At 45.0% G+C, this 22,226-nt stretch overlaps 1 protein-coding gene across 2 annotated transcripts; it reads right to left on the reverse strand.

The window, feature by feature from the left end:
• Window positions 1-1,456: 1,456 nt before the first annotated feature.
• Window positions 1,457-20,753, reverse strand: LOC100020369 (putative P2Y purinoceptor 10). Of its 2 annotated transcripts, none has more exons than XM_007507481.3 (2): window positions 20,495-20,753; window positions 1,457-2,654 (listed from the first exon to the last, which is right to left on the reverse strand). In XM_007507481.3, the coding sequence occupies exon 2, from the start codon at window positions 2,602-2,604 to the stop codon at window positions 1,567-1,569; it is 1,038 nt and encodes a 345-aa protein (XP_007507543.2). In that variant the 5' UTR covers window positions 2,605-2,654; window positions 20,495-20,753; the 3' UTR covers window positions 1,457-1,566. The 2 variants fall into 2 exon arrangements, with proteins under 2 accessions (XP_007507543.2, XP_001372899.2); XM_001372862.4 differs by lacking the exon at window positions 20,495-20,753 and adding an exon at window positions 3,608-3,681.
• Window positions 20,754-22,226: the final 1,473 nt, after the last annotated feature.

Here is a 22,226-nt window from a genome sequence, read left to right on the forward strand (position 1 = left end):
CCAGGCTACAAGAGAAGTTTTCCAAAAAGGTACTATGATGTGGGTTGCTAGAGATTCTGGGGGAGAGTTTCTGGGAAACGGAATGGCCACAGTTTTGTGGGAGCTGAAGAGAATTGTAGGAAATGTAAGCCAAAGGGACCCATTTGGGGACCGGCAACCAGTGACATCCACTGAGAGTGGCAGGAAAAGCAGCATTATATAGCTAGCTAGAGGGGCCATGAAAGGGCACACAGACATGGAGGAACAACTCCTCAGACTCCCATCAGAGCCCTATTAAGGCATGCTGGAAGTCAATGGTATCAAATTTATGTTTTCCTGTATTTAGTGATTTAGAATATCAAGGACTCTGAGCCTGATTTGAGGAGGGGGTGGGGAGAGTTGCTCACATTTTGCTATTATTATTTTCTCTGAGTTCTGATAAGTTAGTTTTGTTTCCCTTAACCTGTAAATAAACTTGCTTGGGCTGTAGGTCTTGTGAATCCATATGCTTGTAAGGGGAAATGATGACAGTCCCCAAAATGGGGCAGGGGGTTGCCAAATGCTAAAGGTCTCAATGTCTCTCAGTGGAACAATGAACCAGAGGAGTAAGTTCTCCAAAGTGTACCTGGACTACCTGTGTCCAGAGGAAAGCTCTGACAGAAGAATTACAGTCAGGCCCCCTTATCTGCGGTTTCGCTTTCTGTGGTTTCAGTTATCCAGGGTCAACCCCAAGTGATGAAGCACCAGAAGTCTGCCTGTGGCAGCGGTCTACCCTAGCATGTTCTCATCTGCTTCTACTTTTACTTTTTAAGGGTTTTCTTTGGGGGGGAGGCGATGGAGCACAGAGTTGAGGGGCAAGAGCAGAGCAGAAAGGGAACATATATATGTATATATGTGGGGTCAGGAGGTATTTTCTTATATCCACAGTTTTAGCCATCTGCCATAGGCCTTGGAATATATTCCCTGTGAGGCCCTACTGTCCATGCGACTAGCTATAACACAAGGTAGATAGGAACAAATAGAAGAGCAAAATATTAAGGGTTATTGGGGTTCAGAAAAAAGTGAGAAGAACTCTGATTAGAAAGATCATGCAGGACCGACTTCATGAAGATGACAGCATTTGAGCTAGCTCTTAAAATATGGGGCAGGTTTTTGAAAAGGAGGAATTTCACGTTGAGAGAATGGCATGGGGAAAGACACCGAGGTGGGTGAGAGGGAGCAGAGGGTGTACAGTTTGTCTGAAGCAGCAAGTGTGTGAAAGAGACTGGTGGGAGACATAGCCGAAAAAAGTAGATTTGGGGCTAGATCATGAAGGCCCCTTAACGTTAGGCAAAGCAGTTTTGATTTGTTCATTAGATAATGGGGAACCATCAAATGTTTTGAGTAGGGCTTGCTACCTCCATAAGCTATCTGGCAACCATATGCAACATGGATTAAAGCAACTTTCTCCCTACATCAATAAGCATTTCAATGAACATTTTTATTTTCCTTTATTGGTATTTTATAAGAAACCAAGAGTGACATTGTCTCTGAATCAGTCTTCTTCAACGTCCAAAAATGGACATATTCTGCTCACTCAGAATAGGGTTAAAATGACTTGAAGTCACCCAGGAGCTCAAACGTGATGGTTTGAAGCTCATCTTGTCTGCGATTAAAGCCAAAGTTCTTGTGCCTGGGTGTGAAACGAGACAGGATGTTCACAAAGCTGCGTCGAGACAAATGATCCCGAAACTCAGCTGTCATAAAATAATACACCAGGGGGTCGAGGCAACAGTTTATACTAGCAATACACAAAGAAATGATGTGGAAACACAGAATGATCTTCATAAAGGAGCAGCTGGAAAAGAGACCCTGCTTCAGCATCATGAATATTGGGAAGTTGATATGGTATGGGGTGAAACAAATGAAGAAGACCATGGCGCATATCAGGACCATCCGAAAGGCTTTGTCTTTCTCGTTGTTGTTGCTGTGGGGCATTTGGTAGTCCTGTAAAGATTTCATCATCTTCCAAGTGCAAAAGGTAATGACACCAATAGGGATCACAAAGCCTCCCAGTTCAGCTACAGTGATCATGGCGATGGAAGTAGTCATGCTGATGTGCTGGACTGCAAGATCAGCAAAGCAGATCTCACTGGAGTTGTTGGCCAGGCTGGCACTTCTCATGGCAGGCAGAGGCAAGCAGGCAGCCCCAACAGTGACCCAGATGATAGCACTGATGGCCACATCGTACCTGCGCTTCCAGTGGCGAGCCTTGAAAGGCTTGAGGAGGAAATAGCACCTCTGAAGACTAATGCATGTCAGGAAACAGATACTCGCATACATGTTCAGGTACTTCAGATAAAAACAGAAAAGGCATAGGGACCTTGGGAAAGGCCACTGGTGGTTAATGTAGTAATAGATCCGCAATGGCAGTGACAGAACATGGGCAAAGTCAGCAATGGCCAGGTTGATCATGAAGATGATGGCCTTGTTCTTCTTGCTGATGAAGCGGCACAAGACCCAGAGGCCAGCACCATTGGCCAGAAGGCCAGGGATGAAGATCACAATATACGTGATCGCATAAAGGGGATACTGAAATGCCAGGTGAAGATCATTACATTTTACTTCTGTACCATTCCCTTCCATCTTGAATATTTACGTTCCTTTTTTAAAGAACGCATGAGAAAAAAGAAAGGCTGCAGAAAACAAGGGGAAGGCAACATCAGTCCAACATATACACACAGGCAAGGATACATATGCTGTAAATACCTGCCTTCTCAAGCACATTGAGGTTCCCAACACACTTTTCTCACAACAAACGCATGCAATAGAAGAAAGTATAAGTATAATTATTTCCATCATACAAATAGGGTCACAAGCTCCAAGAGGATACAAAAGCAGAGAAGGCTGTTTTGATTCAATAGACACCATTCGACTTATTATACTAGGGATTTGTTTGGAGGATGTTAAGGACTCTACCCAGAAGTCAGAACAATTTGAGGGTGAGCTGGGTGCAATTATCAAGAATAGGGAAATAGGTCTTGATCAATGATACACGTAAAACCCAGTGGAATGGCGTGTCGGCTAGGGGGTGTGGGGAGGAAGGGAAGGAAAGAACATGAATCATGTGACCATGGAAAAGTATTCTAAATTAATTAATTAAATAAAAAAATTTCAATAAAAAAGATTTGAGGATGAGGTTTTTCTGTTTCAGAGATTTTTAGAATCATCTGCTCTATCCTGACTTCTCTCTTTCTGGAGTTAGTATGGTATAGCAGAAAGGGAGCCAAATCTGGGGTCCAAGGCTCTAAGTTCAAGTTTTGGCTGACCCTACTCTATAACACTGGGTGATTGAACCTCTATGGGTTTCTGTTTCCTCAACTGGAAAATGGAGGGGTTAGACTGGGTGACCTCTGGGGTTCCTTTCTACTCTGAACACATGAAACAAAATCTATATCTCTTTCCAGTCCAGCAACAAATCCTCATTCTGCCCTCTACCTTTATGCCATATCCTGCCCCTTTCCCACATTTTAAGACAACTATGGTTCAATTGAGTCTGGCATAAAGCTGGGACCATACTAAGGTATTTGGAGACACTTTCCCACCCAGAAAACTCCAGAAAGAAACCCCCCCTTCACAAGTTACTTACACAAGAGGTCTTGGGAAGCTGGGGACCCAGGAGTTCCCTTGACTATATGTGTGTGTTTCCGTGGCAGTGGTGTTCTTTATCCCCTGCTCAGAAATTCTAAATTCTATTGGCTTTATGATGTTCGGAATGATGCCTGGCAGCCAATAGGAGATGGAGGGAGAACCTTTCTTGTTCCTCCTTTTCCTGACAATGGATGGCTTAGCTCTTGCCAAGTCAGTCAAGGTCTAAAGAACCAATTAAAGTGATGGTTGACTGGTAGCTCAAGCGCCACTTATATTAATGTGTCACCCTACGACTTAGGGAGACCATTTAGTAAGAAATTCTGGTCTACCATAGGCATTTAGTGAGTACCTACTATGGAAAAGACACTGATCCCCTAAATCTTCTTTCTAGGTTCAAAACGATTCTTTGGATAGTATTCTCTTTGTTCCTAGTGCTCTTAATTATCTGATTATGAGTGTTTGGAGCTAGAGACAATGTTAGTACTCTTCCTTGGTTCAAGTTTGAAAGCCAAGCTGTAAATCCCACTCTGCCACTGCGCCATATTTGTCATATCAGGAAAAGGAAGCTTGATAGATCACTGCAATGGCTACCATTTCTGTAGATTATTATCCCAGACTGACAGAGGTTAAGTGATTGCCAAGGGTCATACAGCTTGTATCTGAGGCAGGATGTGAGTTCAAGTCTTCCTGTTTCCAAGTCTAATACTCTATCCACTACCCTCATTGGTGAATCTTTTCAGAGTTCGAGTGCCCTGAGGGTAAATTCAAGCTGTCTGTGAGCGGCCCCCCCCATTACTGGAGAGAATTGAGGGTGGCTGAACAGAGGAGTGGGGCATGCAGAAAAATGTCCTCAGGCCCTGGGAAGAGGGAGAACAGAGCAGCGCCCTGAGTGCCGGTTCTGTACTCTGTGCCACGTCTTCGCCAACGCTGCACTACACCATCTAACTACCTCTTTAATTTGTAGAAATGAAAGGATATTAAAACTTCTGATTACTGTATATTGTCTGCAAATGGAATTAAAATGGGAAGAACTGAAAAGAAAGCTAGACTGCTTAAAAAGGAACTGGCCCCAAGGTCTAGAGTAAATATACAGTCTGCATTAGCTCTGCTCTGACTGACTTCTGGAGGGAACAATATGTCTTTTGAGACAGCTTAAAATCGTACCAGCCTACACAACAGTTAAACAGTCAATTGAAAAGTGGATATTTCAGATGAGCTACTGGTCACTTTACCTAATGATGCCAAACAACAGATTTGGAAAAAAAATTTAGGATTGTGTTACTCCCTCTCTTCCAATGCATCATGGCAGCATGGTGGTCTAGTGTTTCCAAGCCTTTGCCACTGAAGCACATGGCAGGGCATACCTAGTAGACAGAATCCATTAGGCGTGGACCCAGTGACAGGCTGCTCATCTGTGGTCCAGAGGAGCTCACCCCCAGGTTGGCATTAGGAGGATGAATTTGGGGTTCACAGTTACTCCCTGAGGCCATCCAGGATGTTAGAGAGCTCGATTCCCAGGTCATACATTTCACATACGAGCCACCCTCTGAGGCACTGGGCAGATTCTCTTGTCACCATTTAATGGCCAAAGCAAGGGAAAATCAGCGCCGTGGAAGGCACTGGCCCAGGGAGCACCAGGGCTGGTGGTGAAGCCCAGGTTGGTCCTGGAAGGCAGACTGTGTCGCCAGGGGGTCCTTAGACTGCTCAGCCTGAATTAATAGGGCCATTCAGGCAAACAGCCAGTCAATTCAGACAAAACCCAGCCTGCTCGACTTTTTTAAAGGGAATTTACTGTGTGGCTGAATTGAGCATTGATCAGGGATCTTGGAGCCTTTAGTGTGTGGGGGCCCCGGGGTGTTCCTGAGCAGCTGTGTTGGCTCTGAAACCCTGCCCAAGGCCGCAGCCCTGTCAAACCAAACCAGAAGTGTCCAAGAGGCCATTGACTTTTGTTATCTGCTGCGGAGCCTTGAAAACAGTCATTCTCTACTTGGAACAGAGAGGGTTCTATCATAGGGATTTGAAAGAGGGCTGGCAGGTAGGGAGGCCTGTGATTACATTTGTTTCCTATCGGGAAGACCAGGCAGAATGGAGGGAGTGCCAAAAGTACAGTTAAGAAGGCCTTGAGTTCAAATCCTGCCTCAGACACTGACTAGCTGTGTGGTCTTAGACAAGTCATTTCATCTTTCTAAGCCTCAGTTTTCTCCTCTGGAAAAGGTAATAGTAGTATCTCTAGTAAATAATAAATTTATTTTTATTTTTATATTTATTTTTTTATATTTATATATTTATTTAACAAATATAAATAATAAATAAATATATTTATATTATTTTTATAAAAAAATAATAAATATCTCTAGTAAATAAAAATAAAAAAATAAATACCTTTTAGGGTTTTCCTGAAGAGCAATGGGCAGGAAACCCCAAAGTGCTCTATAGATGCCAATTACAGGGATATTATCATGTTATAAGAAATGGTCAAATGGAGGGCTCTGAAGAGATCTTTAAAGATTTGTATGAACTAATCCCGAGCAAAATGAGCAAAATCACGATAACTTTTTTATACAATAATAAGTTAAAGGAAAACAACTTTGAAAGATGCCAATTAAAAACAGTAAAGAACCGCTCTTCATCATAGCTAGCATTTATATATTGCTTTTAAGTTGGCAAAGCACTTCACAAAGGATATCACATTTAATCTTCAAAACAACCCTGTGAAGTAGATGATCTTATTATTCCCATGTTACAAATAAGGAAACTGAGGCATGGAGAGAGGCTCAATGACTTGTCCAAGGACACACAACCAGCAAATCTTTGAGGCAGAATTTGAAATCAAGTCTTCCTGACTCCAAATCTATCATACTACCCAACTGACTGCATCTGATACTGAAGAAAAATGCTATCTGCCAGAAAGAGGAATGTGTGTGTGTGTGTGTGTAAACTCTTACCTTCCATCTTAGAATCAATACTCAATACTAAGCATTAGTCTGGTTCCAAGGCAGAAGAGCAGTAAGGGCCAGGCAATGAGGGTTAAGTGACTTGCCCAGGGTCACACCACTGGGAAGTGTCTGAGGCCAGATTTGAAACCAGGACTTCCCGTCCACTTACCTTTTTAGTGTCAGTTCTCAGAAGATCAGTAAGAGCTAGGCAATGGGGGTTAAGTGACTTGCCCAGGGTCATACAGCTAGGAAGTGTCTGAGACCACATTTGAATCCAGGAATTCCCATCTCTAGGAGAGACATATATTTTTTAATATGGCCAATGAGGGAATTTTTTTTTTGCTTGACTTATATACTGTCATAAGGATTTGATTAGGTTTTTCGTGGGGGAGAGGAATATGAGGGAGAAAAATAAAGGCTTGTTACCTGGTAAGAGAATGACATTCAAGAAGGACAGAGGAGATGCCAATTATAATACCTTAAGAAGAACCTTTAGGGTGGCTCAGTGGATTGGGAAACAGGCCTAGAGAAAGGAGGTCCCAGGTTCAAATGTGGCCTCAGACACTTCCCAGCTGTGTGACCCTGGGCAAGTCACTTGACTCTCACTGCCTAGCCCTTACCAGTCTTCTGCCTTGGAGCCAATACACAGGATTGATTCTAAGACAAAAGGTGAGGGTTTAAAAAAAGAACCTTTATATTTTCTACATGTTTTCATATGTGCAACCTCAATTGTTCCCCACAAATGACCCTACACAATAGGGAAAGCCAACTTTTTGTCTCCATTCAACAAAGGAGGAAACCACAAGTCCAAGAGGTGACCTCTGTGGCCCTAGCCGCCAGGGGCAGAGCTGGGAAGTCAATCCCTCCTCTTCTCCTGTACTGGGGATCTGCCTGCTATCCCCAAGCCTTCCTCATCTTGTCTCTGCCTAGACAATTCCTACCCATTCTTCAAGAACCATCTGTTCTTGCCTCCTTCCTGGATGAATGTGGTTCTACTGATCTCACCTTTGGCTGGAAGCCAGAAAGTAGTGCTTATTGTCTGCATCCATCATTCTGCCTTTACTTATTGCCTGCTCTCTATTGGTATTGAACTTCTCAGTGTGAGTGTGTATGTATGTGTGCATGCACACTCGCGCGTGCGTACCTGCCTCTTCTCTCACTAACGTCCTCCATTCTCAGATCCTTTGCTGCCTTGGCATGAGGTGGAGATGGCACTGAGTTCTCCAAGGCTCTGCCCCTGGGTCAGCACATGCTTCAGAAGGTCCTCCATTGCTGAGAAGGCTTCCCATCCAGGATGGGGATGGACCGAATGACTATCATTCAACGATCACTCTAGTTAGATTCAGGGAAGGTTGGTCCCAGGGCAATTAATTAGTTTGCCCCGTCAATTTTAGAAGCCCATGGGTGTGATCTCTTGCTTTAGAGGGAGTGTCCCCAGTGAGGAAATCTCTGATGCCAGATGTGAATGGGTGTGTCTAGTGGAATCTTGACTGGAAATCCCTGGGACCAGGGATCACTTAAAATCACTGGATCCTTGAATTTGAAAAGCAGAAGAACATCAGGTTTGGATATTAGCTGAAATACTGGCTCGCCTGCTCACTACTCGTGTGACCTTGAGGCAAGTCCCTTCTACACTTTGAGCCTCATTTCTCACAATTACAAAATGAGGAGCATAGACTAGATGGACCTCCAATTCCTTCCCAGCTCTGAAAATCATTCTGATCTTCCAAACAGCCTGTCTCCAGGACTGAAGGCAATAAGGATAGATAACTTTGCATGTGTGTTTTAGGCAAGTCCCCTCCCCTCTATGGGCCTCAGTTTCTCGATCTTTAAAATGGACTACTTATTGCAAAGAATTATGATTAAATAAATCCAGAGAAAGCAATGCAGTACATGGGGACGGAATTGAAGGGGGATGCCATGAAGCTGTGCTATGTGGGCTGTCCACCAGATGTCATAAGTGATCCATGATTCCTTGGTTAATTTTGCGTCATCAAGAGAAACCTCCTATGAATGATCTTCTCTAATAAAGGAGAAGTCATTTAGAGAAGTGCCAACGCCCTTGGAGCCACAAGAACGGAAGCTTTCTCAGGACATTCTGGGGAGTTTCTTTTCAAATCAAATCCTAATTCAGTTTTCTTTTTTTAGCAGGGACTAAAGGGGTATGTGGTTGGGTGGGGAGGCCTAGACTTATGATTTCATCTGCAGAAGGAACTCCCTCTGCCATGGCAGCTCAGCACTTCCCATGGAGTTGACAATTTGGCGGGGGACACCAAGAGGTCTGGTGTCTGGTCCAAGGCTGTAGCCAGGATATATCAGAGGCAGGGCTTAACCCCAGGGCTTCCTACTCCAAGGCCAGTTCTCTATCCATTAGGTCCAATTGGACCTCGTGCCTCTCCTTTGTTTCCTTCAAAAACCCTGAAAACATGTATTATTAAACACAAATCCACTGGACACATGCCATGCTCAAAGTACCATGTGAAGTATTGGGAGGGGTAGAGAGATGAAGGCAATAGCCCAAAGCTTTTATCTCTCCTCTGCTAGGCACACATCCAAACATATACATTATAGGTGTCATGGGGAAGTGGAATCCCAGGCCCTGGGTTTGAATCCTGCCTCTTCACTTACTACCCAGGGGCTTTCTCATGCAGACGAGAGAATTAGATTAGGTGAAACGAGTGTCTTTCAACCTGTCCACGAGGCTATTTTTAAAAAATCATGTAGGAATCATGTTGGCTTCCCAAACATGTCCCGTAGCCCAATTTTTGGCCACTGTGGGTGAAATGTTTCAGAGCAGGGATCCTGGATCCCACCTGCTGGCCTGCGAGCAAGTAAGACTGAGGCAAGCATTATCCTCAGCCATCAGAGCTGCCAGGGACCTAGAACTCATCTCTCCAACCCCTTTGCTTTGTAGATAGATTGGGGAAGCATCTTATTCAAGACACTGCTTTCTATACAGGGAATAAGTCTCAGCACTTACATGCTTATCATAAATGAGCATAGAATGGGCTGCATATGCTTGGGGCTGCCACCACAATTGAGACAAGCTTTATCGTGACTCTTCCCCTCCTCAGCTCCCTACAGGGCATGCTGATCCACTTGGGTCCTCTCTCTGCACAAGCTGATGATAAACCAATGGGATTAACAAGTCTAATTCACTCATTTTATAGCTGAGGAAACTGAGGCTCAGGGAGGTAAAGCAAGCTTATCAATGTAATTTGGTGATACTAAAGGTTGAGGAAAAACTTGGCCCTGAAAATTGAGGGTGGGGTGGTTTCAAAATACGAAACTTGGGGGGCAGCTGGGTAGCTCAGTGGATTGAGAGCCAGGACTAGAGATGGGAGGTCCTGGGTTCAAATCTAGCCTCAGACACTTCCCAGCTGTGTGACCCTGGGCAAGTCATTTGATCCCCATTGCCTAGCCCTTACCACTCTTCTGCCTTGGAACCAATATACAGTATTGACTCCAAGATGGAAGGTGAGGGGTTAAAAAAATCTGAAACTTAGTCCCAGATTTGGACATAAAACTTCCTCCTTATTGACTATTCCATCCTTCATTGTCCCTTCTCCTCTACACCCTGGCAGCACGTGGAATTTGTTTGGAGTCTGTCATTTGGTGTTCTCTTTTCCTGTACCAGCCTTTCACAGGCACTGCTCTCAACTCCCCCAACGGGGAGCCTCCTAAGGGCAGGACTGAAGCATATTCTTCTCCTGTATATCCCACAGCACCTAGCACAGGGCTAGACATACCCTAAGTACTGTACATCAAAAGTAGACTCAGAACCATAGGTCAGGATTTGGAGGTGAAAGGAATCTGGAAAGACCTCTAGTCCAATCCCCTTTCATTTTACAGATGAGAAAACTGAGGCCTAGAGAGGGAAGGTGCCTTACTCAAAGTCATACAGTCAGCAAGTAACAAAGCTGGAACTGTTGATAGAAAACCTCAACTTTCCCTCTGGTCTCTTTGACAGGCTTCTCTAGGATCCAGGAAGCTGAGGTCCTAGATTGACACAGTTCAAAGGGGCCATTTGGTAATTATCTAGAACATTTGGTGGTATAGACTAATCCTTCCCAACTGGATTGGTGCAGCACTGAAAAGATGTAAAGGCCCAATACGAGAAGGTGATGCTTTGTGGGTAGAAATGTAAAAGCCTTAGGCTCCAGTGTTAAGTAATGGACTTCCCAAGTACAAGATGGCGGAGGTCTGGCTAGAAGTTTACCCAAGAACAATCTGGGGGTTTTAGTGGATCACAAACTCCGGATGAAGAAGACACTGGAACAGCAGACAAAGTTACTATCCCCTAGAGATGCACTAAGAGAGGTCCCGTGACTAGGAATGGTGGGGGTGGGAGAGTTGGTCCACTCTGTTCTGGCCTGCTCAAAGTCTCTGTGGAGCACACATCCAGGTCTGAGCACCATGGCATGGGAAGGCCACTGATACCAGCTAGACAGGTAATGAGGGGATCAGGCATAGAGCCATCCCATGATTGTTTGAAAGGACTGGGGATGGTTAGCCTGGAGGAGAGAAGACTTAGAACAGTGGGAGAGATCAGGATCTGCAAGGCTGTCACATGTGGAAGAAGAATCAGTGTTGGCTGGCTTGGCCCCAGAGGGCAGAACAGGGAACAATGAGTGGAAATTGCAAAGAGGCAAATATAGGCTTGATGTAAAGGGAAGAACCCCCCCCCCCACACACACACACCCCCGCCACCAACTTCCTAACAATATGAACTGTCCCAAAGGAGAATGGGCTGCCTCAGGAAGCAGCAAGCTCCCCCTGGGTGGAGGGCTTCAAGCAAAGGCCAGAAGACACCAAGGGGAGTTCTGATCAGGTATGGGCTAGACTCCATGGTCCCTTCCAAGATTCAGGGGGCACGTCTGTCCTCCCAAGCACACAAGACCCATGTGGCATATGGCTAAATTCTAGTTGCCAAGAACAATTCCCCAAAACTTCATGACCTAGAACATTAGTAGTACATGTGTGCGTGCCTATGCACACAGGACCCAACAATGTACAGCTTACCTCCACCAGGTCATATTTGGGTCTGTGGAAAGAGGAAAAGGAAGTGCTGGCAGGGGCTGCTTCTCTTTCAATTTAAGTGCCCATGTATGCCGGGCACTGAGCACACACAGACAGAAACAATATAGTCTCTGTCTGGAAGTGACTGGCTTATTCTTCTTAACCTTTGACAAACCTGCAGCAAATTGGAGAGTTTGGGCATTGTAGAGGGACTCTTGGGTACTGGAAGCACAGAGGGGCACTGGTGCTTCCTGTATTGGGTCTGACCCCTGCCCTTACCGATGGAGAAAGAAGTCGATAGCTTATAGAAAGCTTCCTGGCACCTCCCAGGGTCTAGGATGCTAAAGCAGTCCTCGTAGCCCCTGAGTTATGAGGGCTGGAAGAGGATTTGTTTCCCATCTAAAAGGCTTGGACCCCTCTTGGATCTTAGGCAAGCCATTCTCCTCTCCGGGCCTCAGTTTCCTTCTTTGTAACATGGAAAGATTGGGCCAGATGATCTGGAAAGGTCTCCTCCAGCTCTAAATCCTTTGATTTGATGACCCCAGGTTTGAGGTTTGAGGTTTGAGGACACAGAATTTAATTTTCCAGCATAGTGAGAGAGGGGGAGGCTCCTGGGTTTATTTGCATATACACCTCAGGATCCCACCAAAGAGAGTATGGGTCCTAGTGGAAGCTGTCGAATAGCTACTACAACTTCTTAACAACTCCCAGATCTTAGACATCCAGTTCCACTTACCCACCATTCATCTGTGAAAACCAGTTCCCAAAAACATCAGCTCAAATAAGCCGCAACTAGGATAGGGTAACCAAGCTTTTGTCCCAGGATGCCAAACCTTAGAGAGCAAAGATAGCATCCTGCAGTCTTTTACCAACACAGGAAAAAAAAACCCAAACTTAGCACCCTGCTAGCAAACTAACAAATTAAAAGGCTATGAGTTATAAAGGACAGCTAGATGGTGTAGTGGATAAATTGCTAGGTCTGGAGGCAGGAGGACATGAATTCAAATCTAGCCTTAGGTATTTACTAGCTTTAAGATCCTAGCCAAGCCATTTAACTCTATTTTTCTCAGTTTCTTCAACTGCAAAATGAAAATGGAGAAGGAAATGGAAAACCACTCTAGTATCTCTACCAAGAAATCCCTCACTGGGGTCATGAAGAGTTGTATATGACTGAACTACAAAACCAGGCCATACCTCAGGAACCCTATCTGTAGTCACTGTACCCTTCGTCAGTCTCTGTCCCTGCTGTACAACCTAAGCAGCTTCTCCAGTTGGATTTAAGGGTGGGGTTCAGGCTACTTGTTCTAGGAACAAAAAGTAACTGACTCCAAGATGCACAAGCAAGCACTTCCCAAAGGTCCCGGCTTGTTCTTCCCCCAGTTTCAAGTCTGTGTTCTCCAAGGTTACTAGGGCCTGCTACTCTTCCCGTATTGAAAGCCCCATTCATCTCATCAGTAACCTTCAGCCTTTCCTCAAATAGTGGGTCTGCAAATAGCTTCAAGATAGATGGCAGAGTGTCTAGACTGGAGCCCACATCCTCTAGTTTGTAGCCTTTCTCCAAGGCAGTAAAGGATCCTATAATAACCACTATGCAGGACTCTGGGCAGCTGCTCAATGCAGATAACCGAAGGCCCATTGGGCACAGGAAGCCAACAAGTCTCCCGGCTGTTGCTTGTGCTGGGCCATCAAAGACTAGTTCCATGCTTTATGGTTTCATGAGAGGGATGGGCTGTGGGCTGCCTCTCTTGGCCCCTCTAATGCCAGAATAATAACTACTTCTCTTGCCATTTCACTTTCTCATTCATGATGTCACATGAGTTCCACCTTAGCCTGTGAGGCATGACAGGCCACAGAGAAGGAGGGCAGGCAGCTCCAGAACATCACTGGCTTCCATTTCTTGGGTGCTTTAGGATTTCTAAAGGGTTTTCCCATCCCAAGTGTTCTTACCTCTATTCTACAGAGGAGGAAACAAAGACTCGGAGAAGTTAATTGACTTGTCCATGGTCACAAGGCTAGGAGGTATGGCAACTACGGCTCAAACTCAGATCTCCCAACTCTAAGCTTAGCCTGATTTTCATTCTATTCCCATGATACCTCTCACCTTGCAGTTCAGGAAGCAGAAGCATAGGGAGACTACCTGAAGTTTGCTCAAAGCCCCAGATATACTCAGCCATATCTTTGCTTCTCCTACCCTAGCATATCCAGTGGGTGATATGAGAGAGTGAACTATGGCCCAGCGGGAGCAATGGCAGAGCCTCTCACATTGCAGCATGATCAAGAAGGTCTAGTGCCCTTTCTACTATAGTGCATTGCACGTCTGGTGCAAAGAAGGCCATGCCCACTCTGGACCATGATCAGGGAGAGAAGGGTGGGCACAAGGGCAAGAAGGAGATGGACTTCTGACTACACTGGCAAACAGGTGGAGCAGGGGGCAGAAGCATGGCATGGGAAAGACAAACTTCTTAGCTGGCACCTCTGTGATGTGCAATTCCAGAGTGCCAACAGAAAGTAAGCTCCTTGAGGCCAGGAACTGTTTCATTTTTGTATCTATATTCTCTTTGCACATAGCCTTCCTGGTACCTAATAGGGGCTTAATCATTTTTTTTTAATTTTAGAATTGAAGCAAGCGGTTTTCAATTCAGCATTCAAAAGAGTGCTCAATTACATGGGACATAAGGTTGGGGAGTCAGATTCCAGGACTGCAACTTATTAGATCACCTCCCCTCATGGATCCTCAATTTCTCCAGATACAAAATGGGTACAATAATAACACATACATGGACTAGCAAGGGTCCTTGTTGGCAGGGCAGTTTGTAACCTTTCCGGTATTCTTGAAATATGAACAAAGATTGCCTATTAACCCTTGGGGCAGCCACTCTATCTGGCCCTCGGCTTCCTAAACTATAAAATAATTTGGACGACTTGAGCCAACAAACATTGGCGACCTTTACACAGCATGGAAGGCCTGTAGGGTGTAATTCATTTCTCCTTGCTCCAGACTCACTGGCTGATCTCTAAGTTCCTTCTTTAGTCAAATACCCCCACCCCCTCACAGAGGATCAGATGATCCTAAATCTTGGTTTAGAAAGGACCTTATGGGGTCACCGAGTCCAACTGAGGATCTGGGAAGTTATAAGACTTGACCGAGTTCATGTGAGTAATAAGTGACTTAAGTGGGATTCAAACCCAGATCTTCGTGACTCCAAGAGCAGCATTCAAACCACCATTTGACCCTGTGTTTTACAAGTTGGAACACGGAAGAGGCAATGCTTTAGCTCTAAAGAGTCACTAATGATGGACATTTGGCAGCATTGCCTGGTGGGCAGAGGAACTATCAAAGAGCTGAGGGCAATTCTCTGTGCTCCTCAAATCACCTACCTATCTATTCAAGTGTGTGTGTGGGGAATGACCCTTGCCAATTATTTGGGTCTCTAGAGCTGGGTCATCTATGTCCAGCTATAACCTGGCCTTCCCTACCCTTACATGCCCAATAGCTTGCATGAAAGAGTTAGCTATGGTCCAGATGGGGCAGGAGCTGACCCTCTTACAAGGCATCAGCTCTAAGCACTGAAGTTTGGAAGCCGATGGCCCTTTAGTCCCCTAAGAACCCCTTTTCCAAGGCTGGGCCTGCCTGCTTCACAGCTGCAGGAAAAGATAAAATCCAGGGCTCCCCACCATAAGGCTAGCACATGGAATGTAATTACTTCCTTCTCACTCGGAGCCCACTGACCTGGGTCTTGCAGGCCATTGGAGAGGTCAACTCTATTCCATTGGGGATCCACATGGATGAACTCCCATTGACCCTTTTTGGTAGTTCCTAAGGCTTGCTAACTAGCTATCCTTTTGGGCCTCCTTATAGCATAGCCTGCACAGTCTGATCACACTATATTCAGATAGGAAGCAGGGACCCCGGAAAGGAGGCAGAAAAACTAAAAAGAGGCCCCTTTATTGGTCAGGAAGGCCTACTCCTGAGTGCCTGGAATGCCATTTCTTCTGTAGTAGAACAATGGAGGGAAGGTACTTAGGGCCCAGTGACAAGAGCCCTGTATAGAGTCAGAGGACCTGGGTTCAAATTTCAACTGTCACTTACTGTCTTTGTAATCTCAAGCAAGTTCCTTCCACTCTCTGGATCTCAGTTTCCTCCTATGTAAAATGTTGAAGGGAGTTGGGCCACAGGATCTAGATCTAGGCAGAATCTTAGAGATTATCTAGTCCAACAGAAGAGGAAACTGAGGCTCTCAGAGGTTAGCAGTTTGTGATCTCTTTCTATTTCAAATCCTGTGTGTAATGGGATACTGTAGTTACTCCTTTTAGGGTTTTCTTTTATTAGGAGCTTCAAAGAAACCAAGCCTTCAGTAGATTGCTCAAGCCCCTCATTTTACAGTGGAGAAATGACTCAACAATGGTTACGCAGCCAGTGTTGAGAGCTGAGATTCAAACCCATATTTCCTGACTCCCAGTATCTCCGTCCCAGTCAATGGGCCCTTAATAATATTCTGATTTAGACTGTTGCTAGAGGTTACCCCAGTTAGGGGAGGATCACTGTTCTAGTTGCTGAGAAGAGGGAAAAGGAAGGGTTGGTCCTGGGACAAACCAAGGATATAGTAGAAATCTGTCAAACGTGCCCTCCCTACACCACCAGGCTCTGTCCTGGTTGCTAGAACCAACTAGTGATGAGTCAAAGCATCTGATAAAGTCAGTCGACTGAGGCATATGGGCACTAGACAAAGGGTTCTTCCCCATTTTGGGGTCACGGGTCCCAGTGGCAGTTAGTCTGGTGGAACCTTTAGACCACTTCTAGGAATCACGTCTTTAACTGCATAGAGTTAAATACCCAAAATGGTACTGACATAACAGTCCTCGAACCCTGCTTTAAGAATTCCTAGATGACATGGTCTCTGAAAATTCTTCCCAGCCATTAATTCGATGATTCTTCTATGGATCTAAGATAGTAACATTCCAAGGACTGGGAGCTCCTCAAATTGCACTAGCTAGGCAGCCACCTACTAGGCTTACTCATATGGCTGACTTTGCTGAGCCAACCTAGGGGAAAGAGACAGTCACTGGAAAAAGAGGCCAAGAAGGATTTTTTTGGTTGCCCACCTATAAAATCCTAGGTAGACTCCACAGAGAGCTCCTCCAAAGATTTGCCCATCAAGTGCTGTTTTCCATTAGGCCAGCTGGGCCACACTTGGAAAATGGCTTTCTACTTTGCTTCCATTTTAACTAAAGATCGGTGGCTCTCGTTAAAGCATAATCACAGAAACCCTAAGGGGCCTCACAGGAACATCTGCTCTATTTCTGTGATCACTGGACTGAACCTCCTGTTAGAAGATGAGTACTGGGGTGAGACACTCTGGAAATGAGGTTTGAAAGGCTGGCTAGGTGGCTTCATCCAGGTTAGCCACTGCTGCCATCCTCCCAGACAAAGAACAAGGGCAGCCATGGCTCCTTTGCTTGACTTATGGGGGGCTGTTTCCTTGACCTCTGTTGAATCACCATGCTTGGTATTGGGTAGCCAGTGTGGTATAGTGGAAAGCATGGTGGATTTGGCTTGTTCAGTCATCAGAGCATTAAGTGACATGCCCAGGATCATACTGCTAGTGTCTGAACCAGGAATCAAATGTGGATGATCCTAACTCCAAGTCCAATGCTCTGTCTCCTGAACTCCACTGTGATTTTGAGTCCCATTTCTATCACTCACCAGATGCTTGACCTTAGACAAGTCTCTTCCTCTTTTTGAGATGGTTCCCTCCTCTATAACATGAAGAATAGACCTTCCTGTTAACCAGTTTATCACTGGGAGAATGCTGATGTGATCAACAATTATCTAAAATGAGGAGGAGAAGAAGAAGAAGAAGAAAGAAGAAAGAAGAAAGAAGAAAGAAGAAGAAGAAGAAGAAGAAGAAGAAGAAGAAGAAGAAGAAGAAGAAGAAGAAGAAGAAGAAGAAGAAGAAGAAGAAGAAGAAGAAGAAGGAAGGAAGAAGGAAGAAGGAAGAAGAAAGAAGAAGAAAGAAAAATCACATCTGCCTCAAAGTACTGGTTCTTAACCTTGTTAGTGTTGTGGGGTCTGAAGAAGCCCATGGGAAGATTTTTAAATACATAAGATTTATAAAAGGAGCCTATTGTAAAAGCTAAAATATAATATTTTAAGTAGTGTACATTGATTTGAATTTTTAGGTAACAGAATTCCAATTATACACTATTGGATGGAAAATGAATGATCAGCATTTGTTTTAAGTTGCCAGACCCTCTGCCCTAAAGGGATTATTCTTTAGCGTTGGAATTTCAAGCACTGGGGTAGGCATCTTGTTACCCCTGAGATTATATCCTATAAACAGCTGTCTATAAACAGGCTGGCCTTAGTGGGAAGCATGTTGACATGGTTACCCAGATACCACAGGTAAACATATTTTTCCATTCTTAGCAAACAGCTTTGCCTAAGCAATATGATCTAAAGACAAAATTCTGAATCTAGAGGTCAGCAACTTGGGTTCAAGGAAGAATTCTGCCATTTAGAAGCTGAGCGAGACCTTAGGCAAATCATCTCCCCTCACTTGTCCCCAGTTTTCCATTTCTATGAATGGTAAAATGAAAGAGGTTGGATCAAGCATCTTGGGGTTTCTGCCCATATAATGCCTTCTTTTTGGTCCTGAGGGAAGTATTTTGTAATAGAAAGAGCGGGAGATTTGGAGGCTAGAGGACCTGAGTGGGAATCTTGACTCTGTCACTATGTGATCTTGAGAAAATCCTGTCTTTTCTATGAGCCTCAGTTTCCTCCTCTGGAAAATGAAGGACTTGGACCTAATGGGATACTCAAAGGGATATTCCAGCCCAAATTTGTGGCCCACTTAGCAGGGCAGAAAGCAGGGGTATGTATGGTAGGAAGGATTTGGGCAAGTTCCTTAGGAATGCTCTTCCCCAAGTCCAAGGATAGCAAAGCTCAGAAGCCAGCCCACCCATGGGTGCAGCCTAGGACAGAAAACTCCTCTGGAGCCATTGAGTCTGCTGAGCTGGGCCCTTTTTTCCTCACTGGGGGAGATTCCTTGGGGGGGGGGCTGGGTAAGATCAGGGAAGAGCACTTTGCTGACCTCAGCAATCCCTCCGGATGGTGCCCAGAGGACTAGACCCTCCAGCTGCTCCCCAGCTTGATTGAATGGCTCTGAATCACCCTCAGATGGAGGAAGAGCCCCACCTGGACTTGTGGTCATAGAGATTAGGTGGAGCAGATTTCCAGATCTCAGATTTCGGGGGCCCACTTGGCAAAGGCTGCTATGTAGAGAGAGCTGGAGTGTGACTCATGCTCACATTGCACACAGCTGTTCCACTCGTATTGGGTTTCTGGAAGGCAGCTCGATTCCTTCCTTGATTCATCATTTGACCCTCAAATGCCAAATGCCCCAGTTTATTGTACTAGTATTGACTAAAAGAGAATTCAGCATTTAAAAAGTCTCATCTTGGGTTAATTCCGTGCACATAGACTCCAATGGAAGGAATCTCTGCCAGTCATCTAGTCCAACCCCCTCATTTGACAGAATGGGAAAGCAAGGGAAAGAAGAATGCTACCCCTGGAGGAGTTAGAGGACAGATTCAAACCCTGGCTCGTCTCTAACCAATCACATGGCTTGGGGCAAGCACTTTACCTTTGGGCCTCAATTTCCTCAATTCATAAAACGAGAAGGCAAAACTTGATCATGTCTGAGGTCCCTTCCCACTGCAGCTCTAAGAGCCTAAAAGTACCTAGAAGTCATAGATTTCGGACTAGAAGGGATCTAAAGGATCATCTGGTGCAATTCCTTCTTTCAACAGATTGAGGAAACTGAGGCTCAGAAAATCTCAGGATCAAAGGTTTGTGAATGTCAAAAACCAAGATTTGAACCCAGGCCCTTTGAAGCTAACTTCCCAGCCATATTGCATCCCACCTAGCCTACCCTACTCCACCCCACCCCACCCCACCAGCTGCCTCTCATGAAAAGTCCAAAATATGAGAAGGTTTCAGTGATCTCACGATAAAGCTTGTGACCCCACAAATAGGACCATACATAATTCTGCATGCCCTGCACCACTTGGGAGTTTACAGTCACACTCCAAGCATGAAATTAGTACTATTAAGAACAGACAGAGCCAGATTTGAATGGAAAATGAAAGGAATCTCTCATCAGAGGCAGGCAAGCCCTGGATTCTCATCTGAAAATGTTTCCCATACTCACAACTTATAAATATAGGAGAAGAAAATTCTCAGGGTAAGCTGAGAATCAGCCCCACAGCCATCTGACAGCTGGGGCTCTGAAGCTCGGTGAGAATCTGTTGGCTATTTGAAGCCCTGCCGCCCCACCCCAGAATGCAGCCACTCTGAATGCCCCCGCTGGAAGGAAAAATGCCGATGGTGAACTTTCTGAAATGGCCCAGTTTAGAAACGAAGAAGGCTTTCGAGATTGGAGGGCTGCTTCCTACAGGGCAGCTTTAGGTTTCGGTGGGCAGCTTCTTCTCCCGCCTCTCTGAGAGTAATCCACCATTCTCTCAAGCTGAACGGCTGCTCCATGCAGGGGCTTCTCAAGGAGATCGGTATTTACTTTAACCCTGCTGGCCTCCTGGTCTATGTCAATTAGACGTCAACTACATGGTAGCTAGATGAAGAACGGCACTTTCTCTCCAGACAGTCCCATTTCCTTAGGCGAAGCATGCAGCCAATATTAGTTGAGCAGTTTAACCACTTACGCTTACAGAGAGAATGTTCTACATGCATAGATATTACCTCCCGGGAGCCTCCAGTCTTCCATGAGAAAACATGCCCCAGTAGGCAAGAAAAAACGAAGCCAGAAGGAAACAGCAGGAACTAATATATATGTATATATACTAGTCTCCAACCATGCCGGTTTGGGAAGCTCTAGTTTTTAAAGGCATCAAGAGAAAGTCAAGAAAAATCTTACCCTCTCTACCCAGATATCCTGTAGTGAACTGCAGACTTGTGCAGCTCCAAGAGGAAGTAACGCCGTTTATTCAGCAAAACAGGAAAAAAAACCAAACTGTCCACCTCGAATAGGAGGTAGAGAACTCTGTCAGTCAGCATCACTCAGTTGTCTGGGAATGCAATAGTCTCCGAGGTTATTGTGGGCAAGAGAACGCCAATTTGGGCTTCGGATAAAATTCATAGTTTCCATGATTTGTGTGTGTGCCCTCAATCAGAAACAGAGTATCTGACTGTTCCCTGCCACGTCTGAGCATTTCAGTCCTGCCTTAGCCAAATCCGAATGTTTAAAGGGTGTTTTATTGAAGAGAAGAACTAACTGTAAGAGTTCCCTTGGCCCTTACTTACCAAAAGAAAAAATAAGCTCAAATATATTAAAAATGCTAAGCTTGTATATGACTAAAGACTAGTGGTCATTTGTACCTGGCTTGACTCTCTACTCTACATTTTTGTACCCTTACCTGGTCCTGGGGATACTGGGATTGTTCTAAAAACACTAGAGCTGGTCACAGCTGGGTGGCTCCGTGGATCGAGAGCCAGGCCTAGAGACAGGAGGTCCTGGGTTCAACTCTGACCGCAGACACTTTCTAGCTGGGTGATCCTGGGCCAGTCACTTGACCCCCATTGCCTAGCCCTTGCCGCTCTTCTGCCTTGGAACCAATACCCAGTACTGACTCCAAGATGGAAGGTAAGGGTTATTAAAAACAAAAACAAAAAACACCTTTGAGTTTATGGGCCTCACTGAAATCCACAAGACTCACTTGTGCCACATTGACACTGAGCTGGCTTCTTTGTCTTGCCTACCCATGTCCCACCATTTTCTAAAATCTTCCAACTCCCACGCTTGTACTTCTTTGCTCACACTCACCAGTACCTAGCATTTCAGGTTCTGTGATATTGAAATGAGAAATGGGCTGAGCATCACTGAATGAAAACCCATGGCCTTCAAAGGCTTAGGGAGACCAAACTCCAGGCATCCTCCATGATAGATGTCATGGACGGTAGCTCTGGGGTTCTATAAATAGACTAGATAGACACTGTCCTTCTATCCTTTTGACTCGAGGCCCACGGCTTCCATTGAATGATGTGAAGTCATCTGTTTTGCCATGGGTTTTGGAAAAAGTGTGTCAGAAATACACTGAGTTTCCTGTGGAGTCTACACCCACACTCTCTCACCCGCCGTGTTTCTTGATTCTTTATGAATCAGCTGCAATTTTTTTAGCTTGCTTCTCCATGTGGTCATTTCCGACAGTAGAAAGGATAGATGATGGCACTCTCCTCATGAGTCTTTGACCTAGTCCTTGAAATGCCATTTATATCAATGAGGAAAGAAAGGTAAATTAAAAGTATAGACTTAGGGCAGAAGGAGGCAGATCCATCCCCAATTGCATATGGCATAATAGGTTCCTTAGAAAACCCCAAAGATGTACTGAATCAAGACAATAGCTTCGAGAAAGTAATGAGATACAAAATAAGTCCATGAAACCATGAACGTGTCTATACCACAGAGTAGGGCTCCTCTATTCCCAGTTTTGCTATCCCTAGTTTCAGTTATCCAAGAGCAACTACCAAGATCACACAGCCTAAGAAGCATAGCTACCTTTGGAGGTCAGCAGGGGACAGTGGTCTGCCCCTGTTGCTTCTGCTTTCACTTTCACTTTTCTCAACTTTCACTTAAAAAAACTGTATTGTAA

Source organism: Monodelphis domestica, chromosome X (assembly GCF_027887165.1).
Source record: "Monodelphis domestica isolate mMonDom1 chromosome X, mMonDom1.pri, whole genome shotgun sequence".
Lineage (NCBI taxonomy): Eukaryota > Metazoa > Chordata > Mammalia > Didelphimorphia > Didelphidae > Monodelphis > Monodelphis domestica.

Coding starts and splice junctions, on each gene's coding strand:
- LOC100020369 (XM_007507481.3), bottom strand. CDS start 2,604: ATGGAAGGGAATGGTACAGAAGTAAAATGTAATGATCTTCACCTGGCA.